At 42.4% G+C, this 15,921-nt stretch overlaps 1 protein-coding gene across 2 annotated transcripts in view; it reads right to left on the bottom strand.

The window, feature by feature from the left end:
- Positions 1-628: 628 nt before the first annotated feature.
- LOC148035290 (aquaporin SIP1-2-like) overlaps positions 629-15,921 on the bottom strand; it is a 33,452-nt gene continuing 18,159 nt past the window's right edge. The window contains exons 3-4 of one of the 2 annotated variants that reach the window (XM_087680293.1): positions 1,356-1,628; positions 629-1,277 (exon numbers count right to left, since the gene is read on the bottom strand). In XM_087680293.1, the coding sequence (XP_087536419.1) occupies positions 1,125-1,277; positions 1,356-1,628 (426 nt within the window). In that variant the 3' untranslated portion in view covers positions 629-1,124. The remainder of the gene's footprint in view (positions 1,278-1,355; positions 1,629-15,921) is intronic. The other variant, XM_087680294.1, reaches the window with a different exon arrangement.

The following is a 15,921-nucleotide window of genomic DNA, read 5'->3' on the forward strand; positions in this document are numbered from 1 at the left end:
AAACAAACATTTGAAACCACCAAACATTGACGTTGAAGATGCTCAAAAGTGCGCACAAGTTAAACCTTGGGTTGATCACTTTTTATAACCTTGTTCCTTCAATGGCTATGGTTGCCACGATGGAGGAAAACTCCAATTTCATTGGACTTCTAACACTAGATCACTCTAGTCACAGCACACCAAAGCTTTTGTCGATGTTATCATCTATAAGGAAACAAACGATTCTACTATAAGTTGAAATGCCCACAACCAAACTATGTCAAAGAAGCAACACATAGCACGAGATATAATGCCCCTATCAACTAGACCCAATCTAGTTCTCAAGGGTCCAAGTTCTTGCAAGTAGAGAAAAGAGAGAATGCTGGACTTAGGCTCTAAGATACCATGTTGTAGAAAAGAGAACGCTAGTGTAACTAGTGTAACTACATTGGATGAACTTGTAGCAATGGTACCAAAGTTGAACTATAAGCATAAAAGGAGAGCTCAGACAAAATGAAATTAGATTATCAAGAAAGACCATATGGAATGAGTGGAGATTGGTCTACATGGGTTAGTATAAATAGCTGTAGTGTAGAGGCTTCTAAAGCCACTCTTGAACGGGAAGATTTGCGTAGTTTTTAGATTTGCACCAAGATAAGAGGCCTTAAGCCTAGTTCAATGCATTGGTGCCAAAGTGGCCACATGAAGCATGCCAGCATGGGGCTGCAACGTGAGGCATATTTGCAATCTTTTCATCATTAATACATGCATTTGGATGTCAAATTGCACCAAATATATATTTTTCCAAGACTCTAAAAATAAAATGCACTACCTCAAATATGTAGTGACCTCAACTATTGCAGTTGGCCAATGCTCACCTTTTTGTTTTTTTTTTTTTAATAATGGGTTGAGAGAGGGAGAGAGAGGGGTTTCAAATTTTCCATAATATTACATGACACTTAACATCCATTCCATTAATAAATCTGTAAAAATGTAGTTCCCTTGGTCAATTTCATCTTCCTGCAGATGATTTCTATGCAACACCATGCACATTTCCAAAACATCCATTTAAGATGTGAACTTTAGAGGTAGTACTTCTGGCATGGGCTCATTGCGAGTGATTTGCCGTGTACTTCTTGTGAATATTAACTTCTCTTCTGCTTAGGCTTCCTGGTGGGGATTACAACACGACGGACCATCCAGGCAGCAACTACTGTTGCCAGAATTGGGGTAACCCAATACACATATAGATGTTTCCAAGATTTATGCTGGTCTCTTAAAAATGCCCATCCAAATGCCTGCATCACAGGTTGTCTCATCATCATGCAAACATTAAGAAATAGAGTTCTAAACCAATGTTATACAAAGTAATTTACATTTGCAGGATTCATAGCTGGGCCAGTATACCGAACACCAAATGTGCTGAGAGAGACCCTTGAAATACTTGTGATCCAGGTCTTCAAAACCCCACTCTTCGGTCCTCTCACATTTGCTACCAGCACAATGAAAACAACTGCAAAAGTAAGAACACCTTCAGCAAGTGCACCACTGTGAGGGTCAACTTGGAGATACGGCCCTGTCAACATAGGTCTATATGCATCAGGCATGCAAGTAACAGCTGTGGAAACACCTGCTATTGCTCCCAGAACCTGTAATACAGTGAATCAAAGCTTGTATTATGACCTATTCTGTAAACTCCAGTCATCCAGATAAAATAATTATTGTTGTGCATCTGTTCCTCCTGGTGGGCTTTTGTGTGCGAGTCTGTGGAGGTTGATGAAGAGCAAGTGGAAGAACTGCCTGTCATACTTGGCTGCAACCCCTTCATGAGGGCTTTCTATCCCTGGGGATGGCCTCCTTCCATGTTTGATCCTTATTTCCAGCCTAGCATCCCTTAAAATAATCATTGTTGTGCATCTGTTCCTCTTGGTGGGCTTGTGTGTGTGTATCTGTGGGGGTTGATGAAGAGCGAGTGGAAGAGCTGCCTGTCATACTTGACTGCAACCCCTTCATGAGGGTTTTCTATCCCTGGGGATGGCCTCCTTCCATGTTTGATCCCTATTTCCAGCCTGGCATCCCTTTTTGCTGGTCAGCATATATATGAGTCATAAAGTTTCCAAACAACTTTGAGCTTGGACCAAGGATGCAATAGGAGAATCAGCTATTTCCTTAGATTGTGTGTCCCAGACAAGGCTTTGACAATGCTCATTGTGCATATACTAACATTGTTTACAACCTGGTTGATTGAGCACAGATTTGAACTTGAAGTCAACAGATGTTCGAGTATGTGTTCTTTGAGACTTGAGACTTCAGTACTGGCATATTTTGACATGAGCTTGGATGTTGATTGCCATAACATTAATAGGTCTACTTTGCTCCTTTCCTAATGGTTGTTATTGACATAAACAGATTGAACACTTTACCAGGCATGGTCAGAAAAAGGTGTTCACTGCACTCGAAAGGAGGTCCTGCTCAACCTTAGTAAAACCCCCCAGGCTTATCTGTTAAAGCCTCTACAATCCTGCAACATCTACTTAAGAAACAATGGACAAGAGTGGAGACAAAAGGTGAAGAAAAGCTGGAACCGAAGTTGGTTTGGTCTCTAATCCCTTTCAGGCATTATCCATTTGTGATAGCTAAACTTAAACAGCCATACAATGTGGAAGTACAGCAAGAGACAGCCAAACCGTACAAGTGCAGAATGCCTGATATACAGAAAACACCTTCGGTTTAGTTAGAGATAGAGCTGCATCTTGCTATTATTGTGTTATATGCTTGTGAGGAGCATACTGGGCAGTGTCAAAGAATGAGGCACCAGATGTGGCACCTACAAATAGTATTCAAGAGATCCATTCAGTTCCACCAGTCATTAAGCCATCTCCAACAGTTAGCTCAGCTTCTCAATCAGTTGCATCTGACAACAAAAAGGGCTATAAGGATCATCTTTTCTGTCAGAGGAGTCAGCATCATAGGGGTTCTGATGTATGATGGACTGTACAACCTGGTTTACCATGGAAGAGTACAAAGTGCTTGCTCCTGCTTTAAACATATTGCCTCCACAATCTAGGTAATGCTCTTTATATTTGACGACTGTTGTGCTTATTGCCAAGCAGTTCATGCCCTTTAAAATTTCCTATAGGAAAGCTTTTGCTTGGTTGGCCTCTTCACAAAAGCAGGTTTTTCCTATTCACTTTTAGCTATTGGCATATTCTGTGGGCAGGGTTTTGCACATTTTTTTGTTGTGAACTGAACCAGCTATGGAGGAGAGAGAAACAAGAGAGTGAGAGTATACAGTGGAGTAGACAGTGTGAGCTGAAACGATAGATTGTACTTGCTGAACTGTAAGTGATAGAATGAAAGTACAACCTTAGGTCTAAGGCAGACCGTAGACCAAACCCCTAACTCAAATGAGATTAGCTAACTCTAGAACTAACTCTAAATCTAGTGATACAACTTATTTAACTTAGTTGTGTTCACATTGCAAACTAACTGTCTAAAACATTGGGCACTACCCATACAATTGGCAAATTCTAACACCTGCCTGCAATGCCAATGTGATAGAAGTACATGAAGATCCATCATCAAAGGGTAACACATTCAAGGACTTTTGAAAAGCCTCAAACTTCTCACGAGAAAGTGCTTTGGTGAAAATGTCGGCAACACTCTCCTATATAGGGACATACATCAAACTGATCTCCCCTAAATAGCATCTCTCTCTGACATAATGGTAGTGTATCTCAATATGTTTTGTGTAAGGATGAAATGAAGGATTCCATGCCACTGCAATAGCACTCTGACTGTCAAAAGAATGGGCATAGGACCCTCCAATGAAATCTGTAGATCAGCCAACAATCTACGCAGCCATACACATTCCATTGTTGTTGTGAAGGCTGCCATATACTTAGCCTCGCATGACAAGGTAGCCACTATAGGTTGTTTCTTACTTAGCCACAAAATGCATGAGCGGCCCAAAAAGAAACAATGTCTACTAGTAGACTGCCTAGTATCTAAATCACCAGCCCAATCTGAATCATTGTAAGCCTGTAGGTGCAAGCCCCCCGCCCCTGCAAAAATAATAAAGCATATGACTGAGTACTTTGCAATATCTGAAGATCTACTTGACAGCTTGCCAATGTACCGTCCATGGGCTGTGCATAAACTTGCTCACCTAAGGTATTGATGTGTGTTGCAAAGGTGAATAAGACAGCCAACAATGTTATGTCCCTACACATCCGGATACACACTAGTAGCATTGGTCACGGTGGTCACAACATGACTTAGTGTAAATGCACTAAGGATACTTCGAGGTTAGGGAAGCCGAGTCCTATAAATAAGACTCAAGGCCCTATTGTGTATAATCATTGTGTGATCACCATTCTTGGACTCTTGGCCCCTTGGTTGACGCATCCGTACATCACGATGGTGTGGGCTAGTGATATGGAACGTCAACCCTTGGGATGTGGTCGTGGCTGGGAGTGCTACTAGCTCCCATGCTCAAGAGTGAGCCCGTTTGGCTCTACAACTAGGAGGTGAGTCCAATTTCTAGTCCCTTTTATGTCAAGTTTGGCTTGTGTCGTGTCTCGTGTGCAGGTTGGATCCTAGGGGGACTTATCATTGGTATCAAAGCTTTAACCTGCAATTGGGTGCAAGACCCGATAACGCACACAAAACCACTTTGCTCACAGAACTGTGATGGTTTGTGCCTAACAGGTACGCCTTTATCTCATTAAGGGTGGTATGGGACACTGCTTGCGAGAGAGGCATGCATGGGGGGACACGTGTTTGCAAGTGACACAAGCGGGAGAGAGAAAATGTGCAAGCCACTGCACACGCACACACACACACACACACAATATGATTAAGAAAGAGTAACAGTCGTTCTGGACAAATTTAATTGTTGCATGAACTACTGGCATGCAGGTGGGGATAGGGACAGTTTATCATAGTCTGTTGCTGAGTTGACAGCTTCTGACGGACACCAACAACAGCTCACAAACTATTGTAGTGACATTGGGTGCCTGCAGCACGAGTGACATGGCAGGTGTGAAGGGTGTCGCCCTGTTTTGGCAATCGACCCGAGCGGGAGGCACTAATGCTTGACACATGGCTTGGGGGATTGAAGAACGTGATCTTTGGAAATTTTGCCACATTTTTTTTTAAAATAAATCCTTCATCATGAAGACTGAAGTCTTCTTTTAAATCAAATTTGTAAGGGCCGCCCCTCTATTCTCTTTTCCTATCCACCCCATCTCCGCCTGACCATCCCACCCACCCACAAAAAAAGGGCTCCAAGTTATGCATTAAATGCAGAACGTTTTTGCTTCTTCTGCTATTCTTTCTCGCACTCCTTGAACTCTAAATCAAATCTTCTCTCAACCTCTCTCAAAACCTCTCCCTTTGCTAATAACATGTCTTCCCGTGGTGTATCTCCCTTTGATGCGCCCATTCCCGCTGAATCTCAGCACATGGAGGATGCACGTCCAAATCCGAACACATCCACATGCAACATCTTAAAGCTTCTTCTTCTTTCAAGTCCGAAGGAGATTCATCCATTTTGGCAATTCTCCAAGGTCAAGTGAAGGAAATGCAATGCAATTAGCCGAGCTCCGCACTCCCCATTTTCCATTTGTGCTCGCAGCGGTGAGGATGCGAAGAAGACTATGGAGTCACCGCTAGGGTTTGCACTTAGGAAACACAAAGTGTACAACCATGACAGAAGCACAAGAAGACAGACTGTTACATTAATAAGGTAAATTATGGGAAACAGGCGCGAGGGATGACCGTCCGGGGGCCTTGGGCACCCGAACGGGGTTTAGGGGAGCCTAGAGAGTTAGAGAGTCCGAGAATAGTAGGACTCACCTGAAGTGGACGGCTGGCAGAGGAAACGAGAAGGGAGGTGTTAGCAACTATCTAGGCAAGGTTGGGAGGAAAAAAACGAGTCTCGTGCCACTGTTTTCACGATCGTCAGACGTTTTTTGAGTGATTCGGCTATTCGTCTCAGTATTGTTTCACGTATCCACGTATCATTGGTATCAGAGCCACCCGGTCCTGCTTTAGCTTGTCTCTTATGAAAGCTTTCGATTGTCCTCGCGAAGGCTTTCTCCGGCGCCCACACGTCACACGTCACACGGGTCAAGCGAGGAGACGGTGCCCCCCACACGTCACACGGGTCAGGCGACAAGACAGTGCCCCACACGTCATACGGGTACCAGTTTTGAGAAGACGGTGCCCACACGTTATACGTCACTGGCCCGTATCTTGTCATACACAATTGATTTCGTGAGGCGCAACAATCGAACGGCAGTATTTCAGGAAGCACAGCAATCGTACAGCAGTTAAAGCCAGTCGGACGAAGCCAATTTGACAAATCTGACATAGCAGGCATACAGCTGATTCACGTGGCTGTTGGGAAGGGGTGTGTTTAGTCCCCTCCTTACTCGATGTTTCTGCCAATAAGCTTTATTTTCAACGTGACCGGCTCAGTTTAGGAAAGACAAACTATTCCTTACTCTTCGGGGTTATTACTAAAAGCCATCAACAATTGCCCTATCACTATAACCAGGGAAGTACTTCACTTTGTACGCAAATTTCTTATATTTGCTTTCCAATTCCAGTGTATTAATGGAGGGAAAAGGGAGAGAGGGAGTAATTGAGGGTTCTAGTTCTGGGGACCACCCTGTGATAGATCCCCATGAAACGGAGATACAAGAAGAGCAATGGGAAGAATTTTTTGCCACACAAGAACAATTTGATGATCTAACTGCTCGTGTGCAGGCACAGGGGGTTCAAATGGAATTTTTAACTCAAACACTCACCGGAATAAAATCTCAATTAACTTTATTATTAGAAAGGGATAAAAATAAGCTAGAAACCTCGGATATTCCATCTTCGTCGAAAGATTTGGATGTGACTATGCGAGATCCTAAAAAACCCCATCACAAGTTTAGGGATAATCCAATTTTAAAAGATATGAAACCCCCTCAGTTTCACGGGGAGGAAAAAGATAGAAATAAAGACACTACCTTTAACTTTCTCCAAAAATGGGAAGATTTGCACAAACTTAAAAATACTCCACCACATCTCCAAGCGCTGGAGGCCAGTTTAACTTTGGGACCAAAGGCATATAAATGGTGGCGAACTTTAAAGGAGGCAAATAAAATACCTGAAACTTGGGCTCAATTTGAATCGGTCTTTTTGAAAGAATTCCTTCTTGAAAATGAAATGGAAAGAAATTGGGAAGATTGGGATTATGTCAAACAAAAGGGAAGACCCCTGCTGACATATTTGGAGGAATATCGCAAGATAATCCTCAAATTGGAAGGAATAGATGAATTTCAAAAGACAAGAGGATTCATTAGGGGACTAGATAAGGTCTGTAAAAAGGAAGTGAAAAGGAGTTCACCTAAGACGCTTGAAAAGGCAATTAAATTTGCATTAATCAATGAAGATAGTACGCGTCCAGGTACACTCACTAGTCTCATTGATACAGAGCCCAAGACTAAAGAATTGGAAACCTCAAAATTTGTAGGCAAATTTAAAAGGAAAATGCCATTTCTTAAGGGCAAGAAACAACCTTTTGAAAAGAAACAATATGTAAGGCCAAAGTTAAGTCCAAATGACTTTGATAAGGCCAAAAAAGAAAAGTTGTGTTTCAATTGCCTATCCCCTAACCATGCTGCCTGGAATTACCCTCAAAGGAAAAAGGGGGAAGATAAAGGAAAGGATAAGGACAAGGGCAAGGAAAAAGAAAAACAAATCCATGTAGTGCAAACCCTAGAATTAAAGGGGCATGAAAAGTATAAATCTTTAGAGGTTTTGCACAAGGATGTACAACACAGGTATTGTATGTCAACTTCTATATGGCAGCCTACTTTTGGGCCACATGATTTAGTTAGAGTGCATGGATTGATAGCTGGAAAGAGGGTTAGAGTCATGATTGATGACTCCGCTACCCACAACTTCATAAATTATGCACTTGTCAAAAAATTGAAACTTCCCCAACAAAAGAGTGGGCATCAATATGTTGTTCGTATGATGCAAGGTCAGGATAATAAAATATGGGATACAATGGTATCCAATTTGGAAATTGAGATCCAAGGATATAAAGATAAACTTGATTTCCAATATTGGATATGGAAAGAGTCGATATTGCTTTAGGGAGGGAGTGGCTATGGGGATTGGAACCATCCTTAAAACGTAGTTATCATCATAATATACTGGAATTTGAAAGGGATGGTAAAAATTTTGTGATTCAAGGTGAACATGAAGTATCTGATAATCCTTTGTTGTGTTCCACTGAAGTTCAGAAGCTGATAAAGAAGGAAGCTTGTGAGGTATATATGTTATGGTCTCTTCCTATACAAAACACTTTTACTTTCTGTAATATAAAGCAACAATTTTCTTATGTTTGTGAGTTGAATGTAAGTAATGAATTAAGTGGTTTGTTAGATGAATTTAAAGATGTGTTTCCTTCTGATTTACCAAGTGGCCTTTCACCTGATAGGGGTGATATAAATCACCCAATTGACACAAATAAGGATACACACCCTATTTCTAAACCACCTTATAAGTTAAGTGAAACACAGCACCAAGAAGTTGAAAGACAAATTAAGGATTACCTTGATAAAGGGTTTATACAACCTAGCAATTCACCTTGGGCTTCGCCAATTTTATTGGTAAAGAAAAAAGATGGTTCTATACGACCTTTGTGTTGATTATAGAGCACTTAATAAGATAACGGTGAAGAATAAATTTCTTATGCCCCAAATGGAAGATCTTTTTGATCAATTACAAGGGGCAAAATTCTTCACAAAAATAGACTTAAGATCAGGCTATCACCAAGTAAGAATTAAGGCACAAGATGTTCCTAAGACAGCATTTTATACTAAATATGGGCATTATGATTTTTTGGTGATGCCTTTTGGCCTCACTAATGCACCAGCTACCTTTATGAAGCTGATGAATAGTGTGTTACGGCCCTATCTAGGACATTTTGTAGTAGTCTTCTTGGATGATATCTTGATCTTTAGTAGATCAAAAAAAGAACATTTGGAACACTTACGATTGGTATTCCAATTGTTAAGAACACATTTCCTTTATGCGAAGAAAACTAAATGTGAATTCTTCACACAAGAGGTCAAATATTTGGGGCATATTATCTCGAAAGAGGGAATCAAGATGGATCCAAAAAAAGTAAAGGCAATTATTGAATGGCCATCTCTAAGGAACCTGGAAGAGCTGCAGATCTTCCTAGGATTATCTAGATTTTATCGTAGATTCATTCGAGATTATGCTAGAATAGTTGTTCCAATGACAAACCAACTTAAAGGGAAAGGGAAGAGTTTTAATTGGGGAACAGACCAAAATGAAAGTTTTTAAAAACTTAAGGTAGCTATTGCTACAGCTCCAGAACTATTAATTGTGGATCCCAATAAACCATTTGTGGTTGAAGCTGATGCCAGTGATAAGGTGATAAGCGCGGTCTTATTACAAGAAGGTCGACCAGTTGCTTTTGAAAGCAAGAAATTAGACTGTGCAAAACAGAATTATTCTGTTTATGAGAAGGAGTTGTATGCAATAGTACATGCAATGAAGAAATGGAGGCACTATCTGTACGGTGCCAAACTTTTGATCCTGTCGGATCATGAAAGCATTAAGTGGCTTAATGACCAACCGGATCTACAAGGGCGTAAAGCCAAATGGGCCGAACTCCTCCAAGAGTTCGACTATGAGATAAGGTATAGAAAAGCAAAGTATAATATAGTGGCTGATGCACTCAGCAGAATGCCCATCATAAATGAATTGAGTTTTACTCAGTTCACTTCCGATTTGCTTGAATCCTTAAAAGGGAAATGCCAAGTTGATCCGGCATATTCCAACATATGGGAAGCAATAGAAAATGGGGATCCAAATGGAAAGGCCTCCACTGAGAAATGAATATCTGAGGATGTTCAACAAGGAAATGGAGCATCAGGGGTTGCTCAAATGGGATTCAAGTGGAAGAATTTTACCATTGATAATGGTTATTTACTCTACAAGGGTAGGGTATGTGTCCCGAAAGATAAAGAAATAAGGTGCCAGATACTCTTTGAGTGTCATAACACCCCTAGCGCGGGACATCCAGGAGTTAATAACTTATAGTCTTATTAGAAGGCAGTTCTATTGGCCTGGAATGAATAAGGACGTCCTTGACTATGTGGTCAAATGTAATAAATGCCAGGTTAATAAAACTGAAAGACTGAAAATGGGAGGACTTCTCCATCCATCAGAGATTCCTTCAGGAAAATGGAAGAGTATCTCCATGGACTTTATTGTTGCATTACCCAGAACACAGAGGGGGCACGACTCTGTGTGGGTGATTGTGGATAGGTTAACCAAAATGGCTAGGTTTATTCCAACTTCAACTAATGTTAAAACACCAGAATTGGCTAGATTGTTCGTAGAGAACATATACCGATTATATGGCCTTCCGGCAAATATAGTTTCTGATCGAGATAGAAAATTTGATAGTCAATTTTGGCGTGCGGTATTTAGGAAGTTGGATACTAAACTTAGCATGAGTACGACGGACCACCCGCAAACTGATGGGCAAACTGAAAGGGTTAACCAAATCCTTGAAGATATGCTCATGGCATATGTAAGTAAAAGGCAAACTAATTGGGAAGAGTATCTACCAATAGCAGAGTTTGCATATATAGTGCCAAGCACTCTTCCACTGGATATAGTCCATTTTATTTTAATGTATGGGTTTCAGCCCAGAGCTCCTCATGCAGTGGGACTGCATAAGGAAAAGGTCCAGGCAGCCAAGGATTTTTTGGAGGATATGAATAGTATATTAAAATTTGCTCAAGAAAATATTAAGAACGCTCAAAATCGAGCTAGAGCTTATGCAAATCCTCACCGAAGAGACATCTCCTTTGAAGAAGGAGAATTGGTCTATCTTAAGGTGCCTGAACAAACTAAAACCATGAAAACAGGACAATGTCCAAAGCTTTCACCCAGGTATTGTGGTCCTTTCACAATACTTAAAAAGGTGGGAGAACAGGCTTACAAGCTCCAACTACTTGCTGGTCGTAAAATACATCCAGTTTTTCATGTAAGTAAGCTAAGGAAGAAACTGGGTGATTTGGATAATCTAATCTTAAATGATAAACTTGAGGAGCTATTAGATGACCAATCTAATCCACATGAACCAGAAAGAATATTAAATGTTCGTAACAGACGAACAAGGAATACTATTTATCAAGAATGTTTGGTTGAGTGGAAAGATTGTTCAGAAGAAAGCTCAACATGGAAGCGAGTAAGTACCCTAAGGAAAAGGTTTCCCAATTTACAGTTGGACCTTCCAAGCATCGTTTTCGAGGACAAAACCGATTCTTAAGGGAAAGGAAATGTTACATTAATAAGGTAAATTATGGGAAACGAGCGCGAGGGATGACCGTCCGAGGACCTTGGGCACCCGAACGGGGTTTAGGGGAGCCTAGAGAGTTAGAGAGTCCGAGAATAGTAGGACTCACCTGAAGTGGACGGCTGGCAGAGGAAACGAGAAGGGAGGTGCCAACAACTATCTAGGCGAGGTTGGGAGGAAAAAAACGAGTCTCATGCCACTGTTTTCAGGATCGTCAGACGTTTTCTGAGTGATTCGGCTATTCGTCAGTATTGTTTCACGTATCCACATATCACAAACACAAACACAAAAGGCAAAACTCAAACCCTAAACTCAAAACTCAAATACAGAAACTCAAACACAAACAGAAGAAGGGAGAGAAAGAACACAACTCTGAAGTGAATGAATGCTCTAAATGAATGTAAGAGTGTCAGAAGGGCCTAGAGCACCGAATGCAAGCAGGAGAGGAGTGGAAGATGGAAGACAATCCCCCAAATGAGTGTAAACGCAAGCTGAAGATGTCGCCAAGATGAGGAGGACCATCAGCACCTATCGCCTGGAGCAAGAGACACCAAATGCAAGCAGCTGGAGGTGATGAAGATGCTGGCAATGGCTGATGGATGCCAGACGCAACCTGGAAGAGTCTCTCTCGATGGGCGGCAGCTATAGCAAGGGATACCATGCACTGGAGCAACAACAAATGGAGTGGCAGCAATCAATGGGGCTGGACAGCCACATGTGTATGGACTGATGGCTGAAATCTGCACTCAAGGGTGAGAAACCTAAGCAATCAATGGGGCTGGACAGCCACGTGTGTGGACTAATGGCAGAAATCTGCAATCAAGGGTGAGAAACTTGCACAAAAGGAGTTTAGACTGAATGGGAGCAACTTGTCTATTTATAGATGAGGGTGGACCCTCCCAAATTAGGGTTTCACTGAACTCTCTCGAACCACACCCCATTTCAAGGTTTTCATTAAATTAAGCTTTTCTTGGGGCTGTTTAAGTGGCTAATCAGCATGGAATGCATTTCTTAGATTAACAACCCCTCTCAGGCCCAAAACAAGGTGAGAAGAAAAGGCCAATCCATTTTGCCCAAGACATCCTACCCCAAAGCAACCAAGGCATCGGGCAAAGGGTGCACGGTGGCTACCTAGTGGCCTACCAAGACTACAGAGGCGATGGTTATCTTACTAAGGGAGTCCAAGTAGTCACCACAGAGAGGACATGGCATCAAACAAAGGATGCTCGTCGGCTACCCAATGGCCTACCAAGCCCTACAAAGGCAGATGGAACTACAATGAGATTTTTTTAATTTATTTTTTTGAGAGATGGTTTGTGGTCAATTGAAGAGAAGACCAAAGAATGAGAAGGGATGGTTAGGTCCAACCCATCACAAAATAGACAAGCTACCCATCCACTCGAGGAGGTCGATGACGAGGGAATGGTGATGAAATAATAGTAGTGTGGTGTACAAACCACCGGTGGAAACAGCTTAGGATCCATATAGCGGTGCTCTGCACAATGAGTATGCTACATGCTATGAAATGCTAATGTAGCAGGTGCCACTTGGACAGTGTCCCTCGTCGGGAAATTGTTCACTTGCCCAAGCGTCCTAGTACAAAGATGATGAAGTCATGCAATGCAAAGGATGGAAGTACAACAAGGGGGAGGGAGGAAGAGACCGATGTCAAAGACAAGTGACGAAACTTGTAGAATTCCAAAAAGGGTAAAAACCCCCTCTCAACCTTGAATGTCAATGCCAAAGGAGGAAGAGTCGTCAAAAGTCGGTCTTCGTGTGGTGCCGAGAACCATGATGAGAAGAAGCATCCCAACTAGAAGAGCGAGGGAGAAGTCACCACCATGATAACATCAAGAGAGATGTACGATCCGCCTCGAGAGGGGAAGCCTCCATGCTGGTAGAAAAGCAAAACTCCTAGGAAGATGAAACCATGAATGGAACGGTGCACATCCCATGTCTCCAACCCAAGTAGAACTAGACAAGCCTGCATATTAGCCCTGCATTGAAATATAAATTCTGCAAAAGAGATCAAGATCTGTAACCATAAACATCAATGAATGAATAAGTGCAATAATGCAAATGTGGATGTGTGTGTAAATGCATCAGAAGACTTAAAAAGGAAAGGGAAAAAGACAAGACTTCTATGGGCCCGACACTATAGCCTAAAGTCCGAAGTGTGACAACGAGAAAAAGCTAAGAGGATGGCCACCATCACATATGCCCACAAGTAGGTAGCTGCCAATGAAATGCTTGACGAGGTGGTGAGGTGATCCTAGATGAAGGCAAATGTGATGTGGATGCATTAAAGTGCAATGGGATCGGTGCTAGCAAACCAATCAACCAATCCCTTGGGAGTAGAGAAGGATGGCCGCTGAGGCTATCCGTGTGCCACGTCCAGCAACCGTGGGACTAAAGGAGTAGATGGGGCAGCAACGGGAGGTGTAGCCCTACTAGACTATGTAGTCGTAGTAGTCTGCTGTGGTTTTCTAGGAGGAAGACCTTGGGCCTTGGTACGACACTCCTGGTCCACATGGCTTGACCTCTAGCAATGTGTGCAAAACCTATTTTTCTTAGGAATTTGCTACCAAAGGGGTCCTGTTTCTTTGTTTCCATCTGAGGAAGTGGTGTCACCCTTGGTTTGGCTTGCCTTCGCATCTTGCGAGTTTTTGCCATTGTTGGTTTTTGCTCCTAAAGAAGAGGCAACCAACCCTCGCCCCTCTGAATGGATGTGAGTGGAGGACTTCTTGTGGGCTTGATCATGCAGCCTTGCATAACGCAAGAACTGACACTCAAACTCATAGAAGGTCGGCAATCTAAGCAATGAGATAATGTGTTGGATAAAATGGAAGTATTTGTCAGACAACTTGTTCAGGAAGAACATGACCTGATCTTCTTCTGACTTCGGAGAGCCAGTGGTGACAAACTCGACTAGTAACCGCCGATATTCCACCAACTTGATTTTCAAATCATCCCCTTCCGTAATGGAAAACTCCTTAGGCTCAAAGTCAATGTTTACATGCCGAGTATGATCTTTGGCCGCATAGTGGTCGGTGAGATGACTCCAATGTTCCGATGCAGGAGGAAAGTGTTGTAACTAAGAGCGAAACTCAGAAAGCAAACCCACATCAGCTCGACATGGACTGTGGCATTGCAAGCTCTCCACTGTCAAACGTAATTAGGATGGGCTAGGTGAGGTTCAAGCATAGGCTCAAGTCCAACAACGAGGTCCGAGAGACCCTGAGATTCAAGCACTTGTTGCATATAGTTCGACCAAGTGGCGTAATTCGACCTGTTGAAACGAGTCTAGATAAACTCAAACACAAACAGAAGAAGGGAGAGAGAGAACATAACTCTGAAGTGAATGAATGTAAGAGTGTACACTGTGCTTAAGGGCAGAGCAGTGTCGGCGGAGAGTGATGGTCAAGATTGTGGGAGAGAAGGAAGGAGTCTCACTTGTAGCTTTCTTGCTTGCACAATGGGGAAATACACACAAAGGTGGAGGCTGAAAACAGTTTTCCTCTTCTTAGTTCTGTGAGCCAAAAAGAACTCTCATACAAAGAAATAAAAGAACCCTATATATGGGTCTCAAACCAAACTCAACTAACTAAGGTGGCATACTAACTGAACCACGAACTAGAGTAGATAAGGATAGCTGTCATCTAGCTATTATTCATGGGCGGTGTACCAACTAACAAGTCGGTGACATAAATGCACAACGGTCACCTTGGCGTATCACGAGTGGAGCTCGATATCTCAACACTCCCACTCGAGCTCAATTCCAATTCCTGCACACCAAGCAGGTCTCTGAACTTGCGCAGCTTCTCTACGCCCAATGCCTTCGTGAATATGTCAGTTGCATGATCCTCTGTGCTGACATAAAGTAGATCAAAAAGACCTAGTAAAACCCTCTCCCGCACATAGTGATAATGCACCTCCATGTACTTTGTTCTAGCATGATATACTGGGTTATTTGCCAAGTGTATACTACTCATGTTATCACAATAAATGACAACTGGCCCATCTGTAGGCTGATGCATATCATAAAGTAGCTTATGCAACCAAGCTACCTCACATGCAGCCATTGCTGCACCCCTGTACTCAGTCTCTGTGCTCAACAAGGCAACTGTAGGCTGTTTCTTGCTGCTCCAAGTGACTGCAGCACTTCCAAAAGAGAACACATATCCACTGGTAGATCGTCTATCAGAAATACTACCAACCCAATCAGCATCAGTGTATCCATTCAACTGTATCTGAATCCCAGTCTCATAAAATAGTCCATACTGCAATGTGGACTTTACATACCTGAGTATGCATCTAGCCACATCCAAATGCGGTTTCCTTGGAGCCTGCATAAACTAACTTACCAATCCAACAGCATAGCTCAAATCTGGCCTGGTAATAGTCATATAAATCAAACTTCCTACTATACGTCTATATATAGTAGGGTCTTCCGGAAGCTCACCTGCATCTGCGCTCAGCTTCACATTCTGCTCCAAAGGAACTGAAATAGGCTTACAGCCTGTCATCCCATATTT

This window comes from Lygodium microphyllum, chromosome 6 (assembly GCF_053477565.2).
Source record: "Lygodium microphyllum isolate KBCC chromosome 6, Lygodium_microphyllum_v1.1.10, whole genome shotgun sequence".
NCBI lineage: Eukaryota > Viridiplantae > Streptophyta > Polypodiopsida > Schizaeales > Lygodiaceae > Lygodium > Lygodium microphyllum.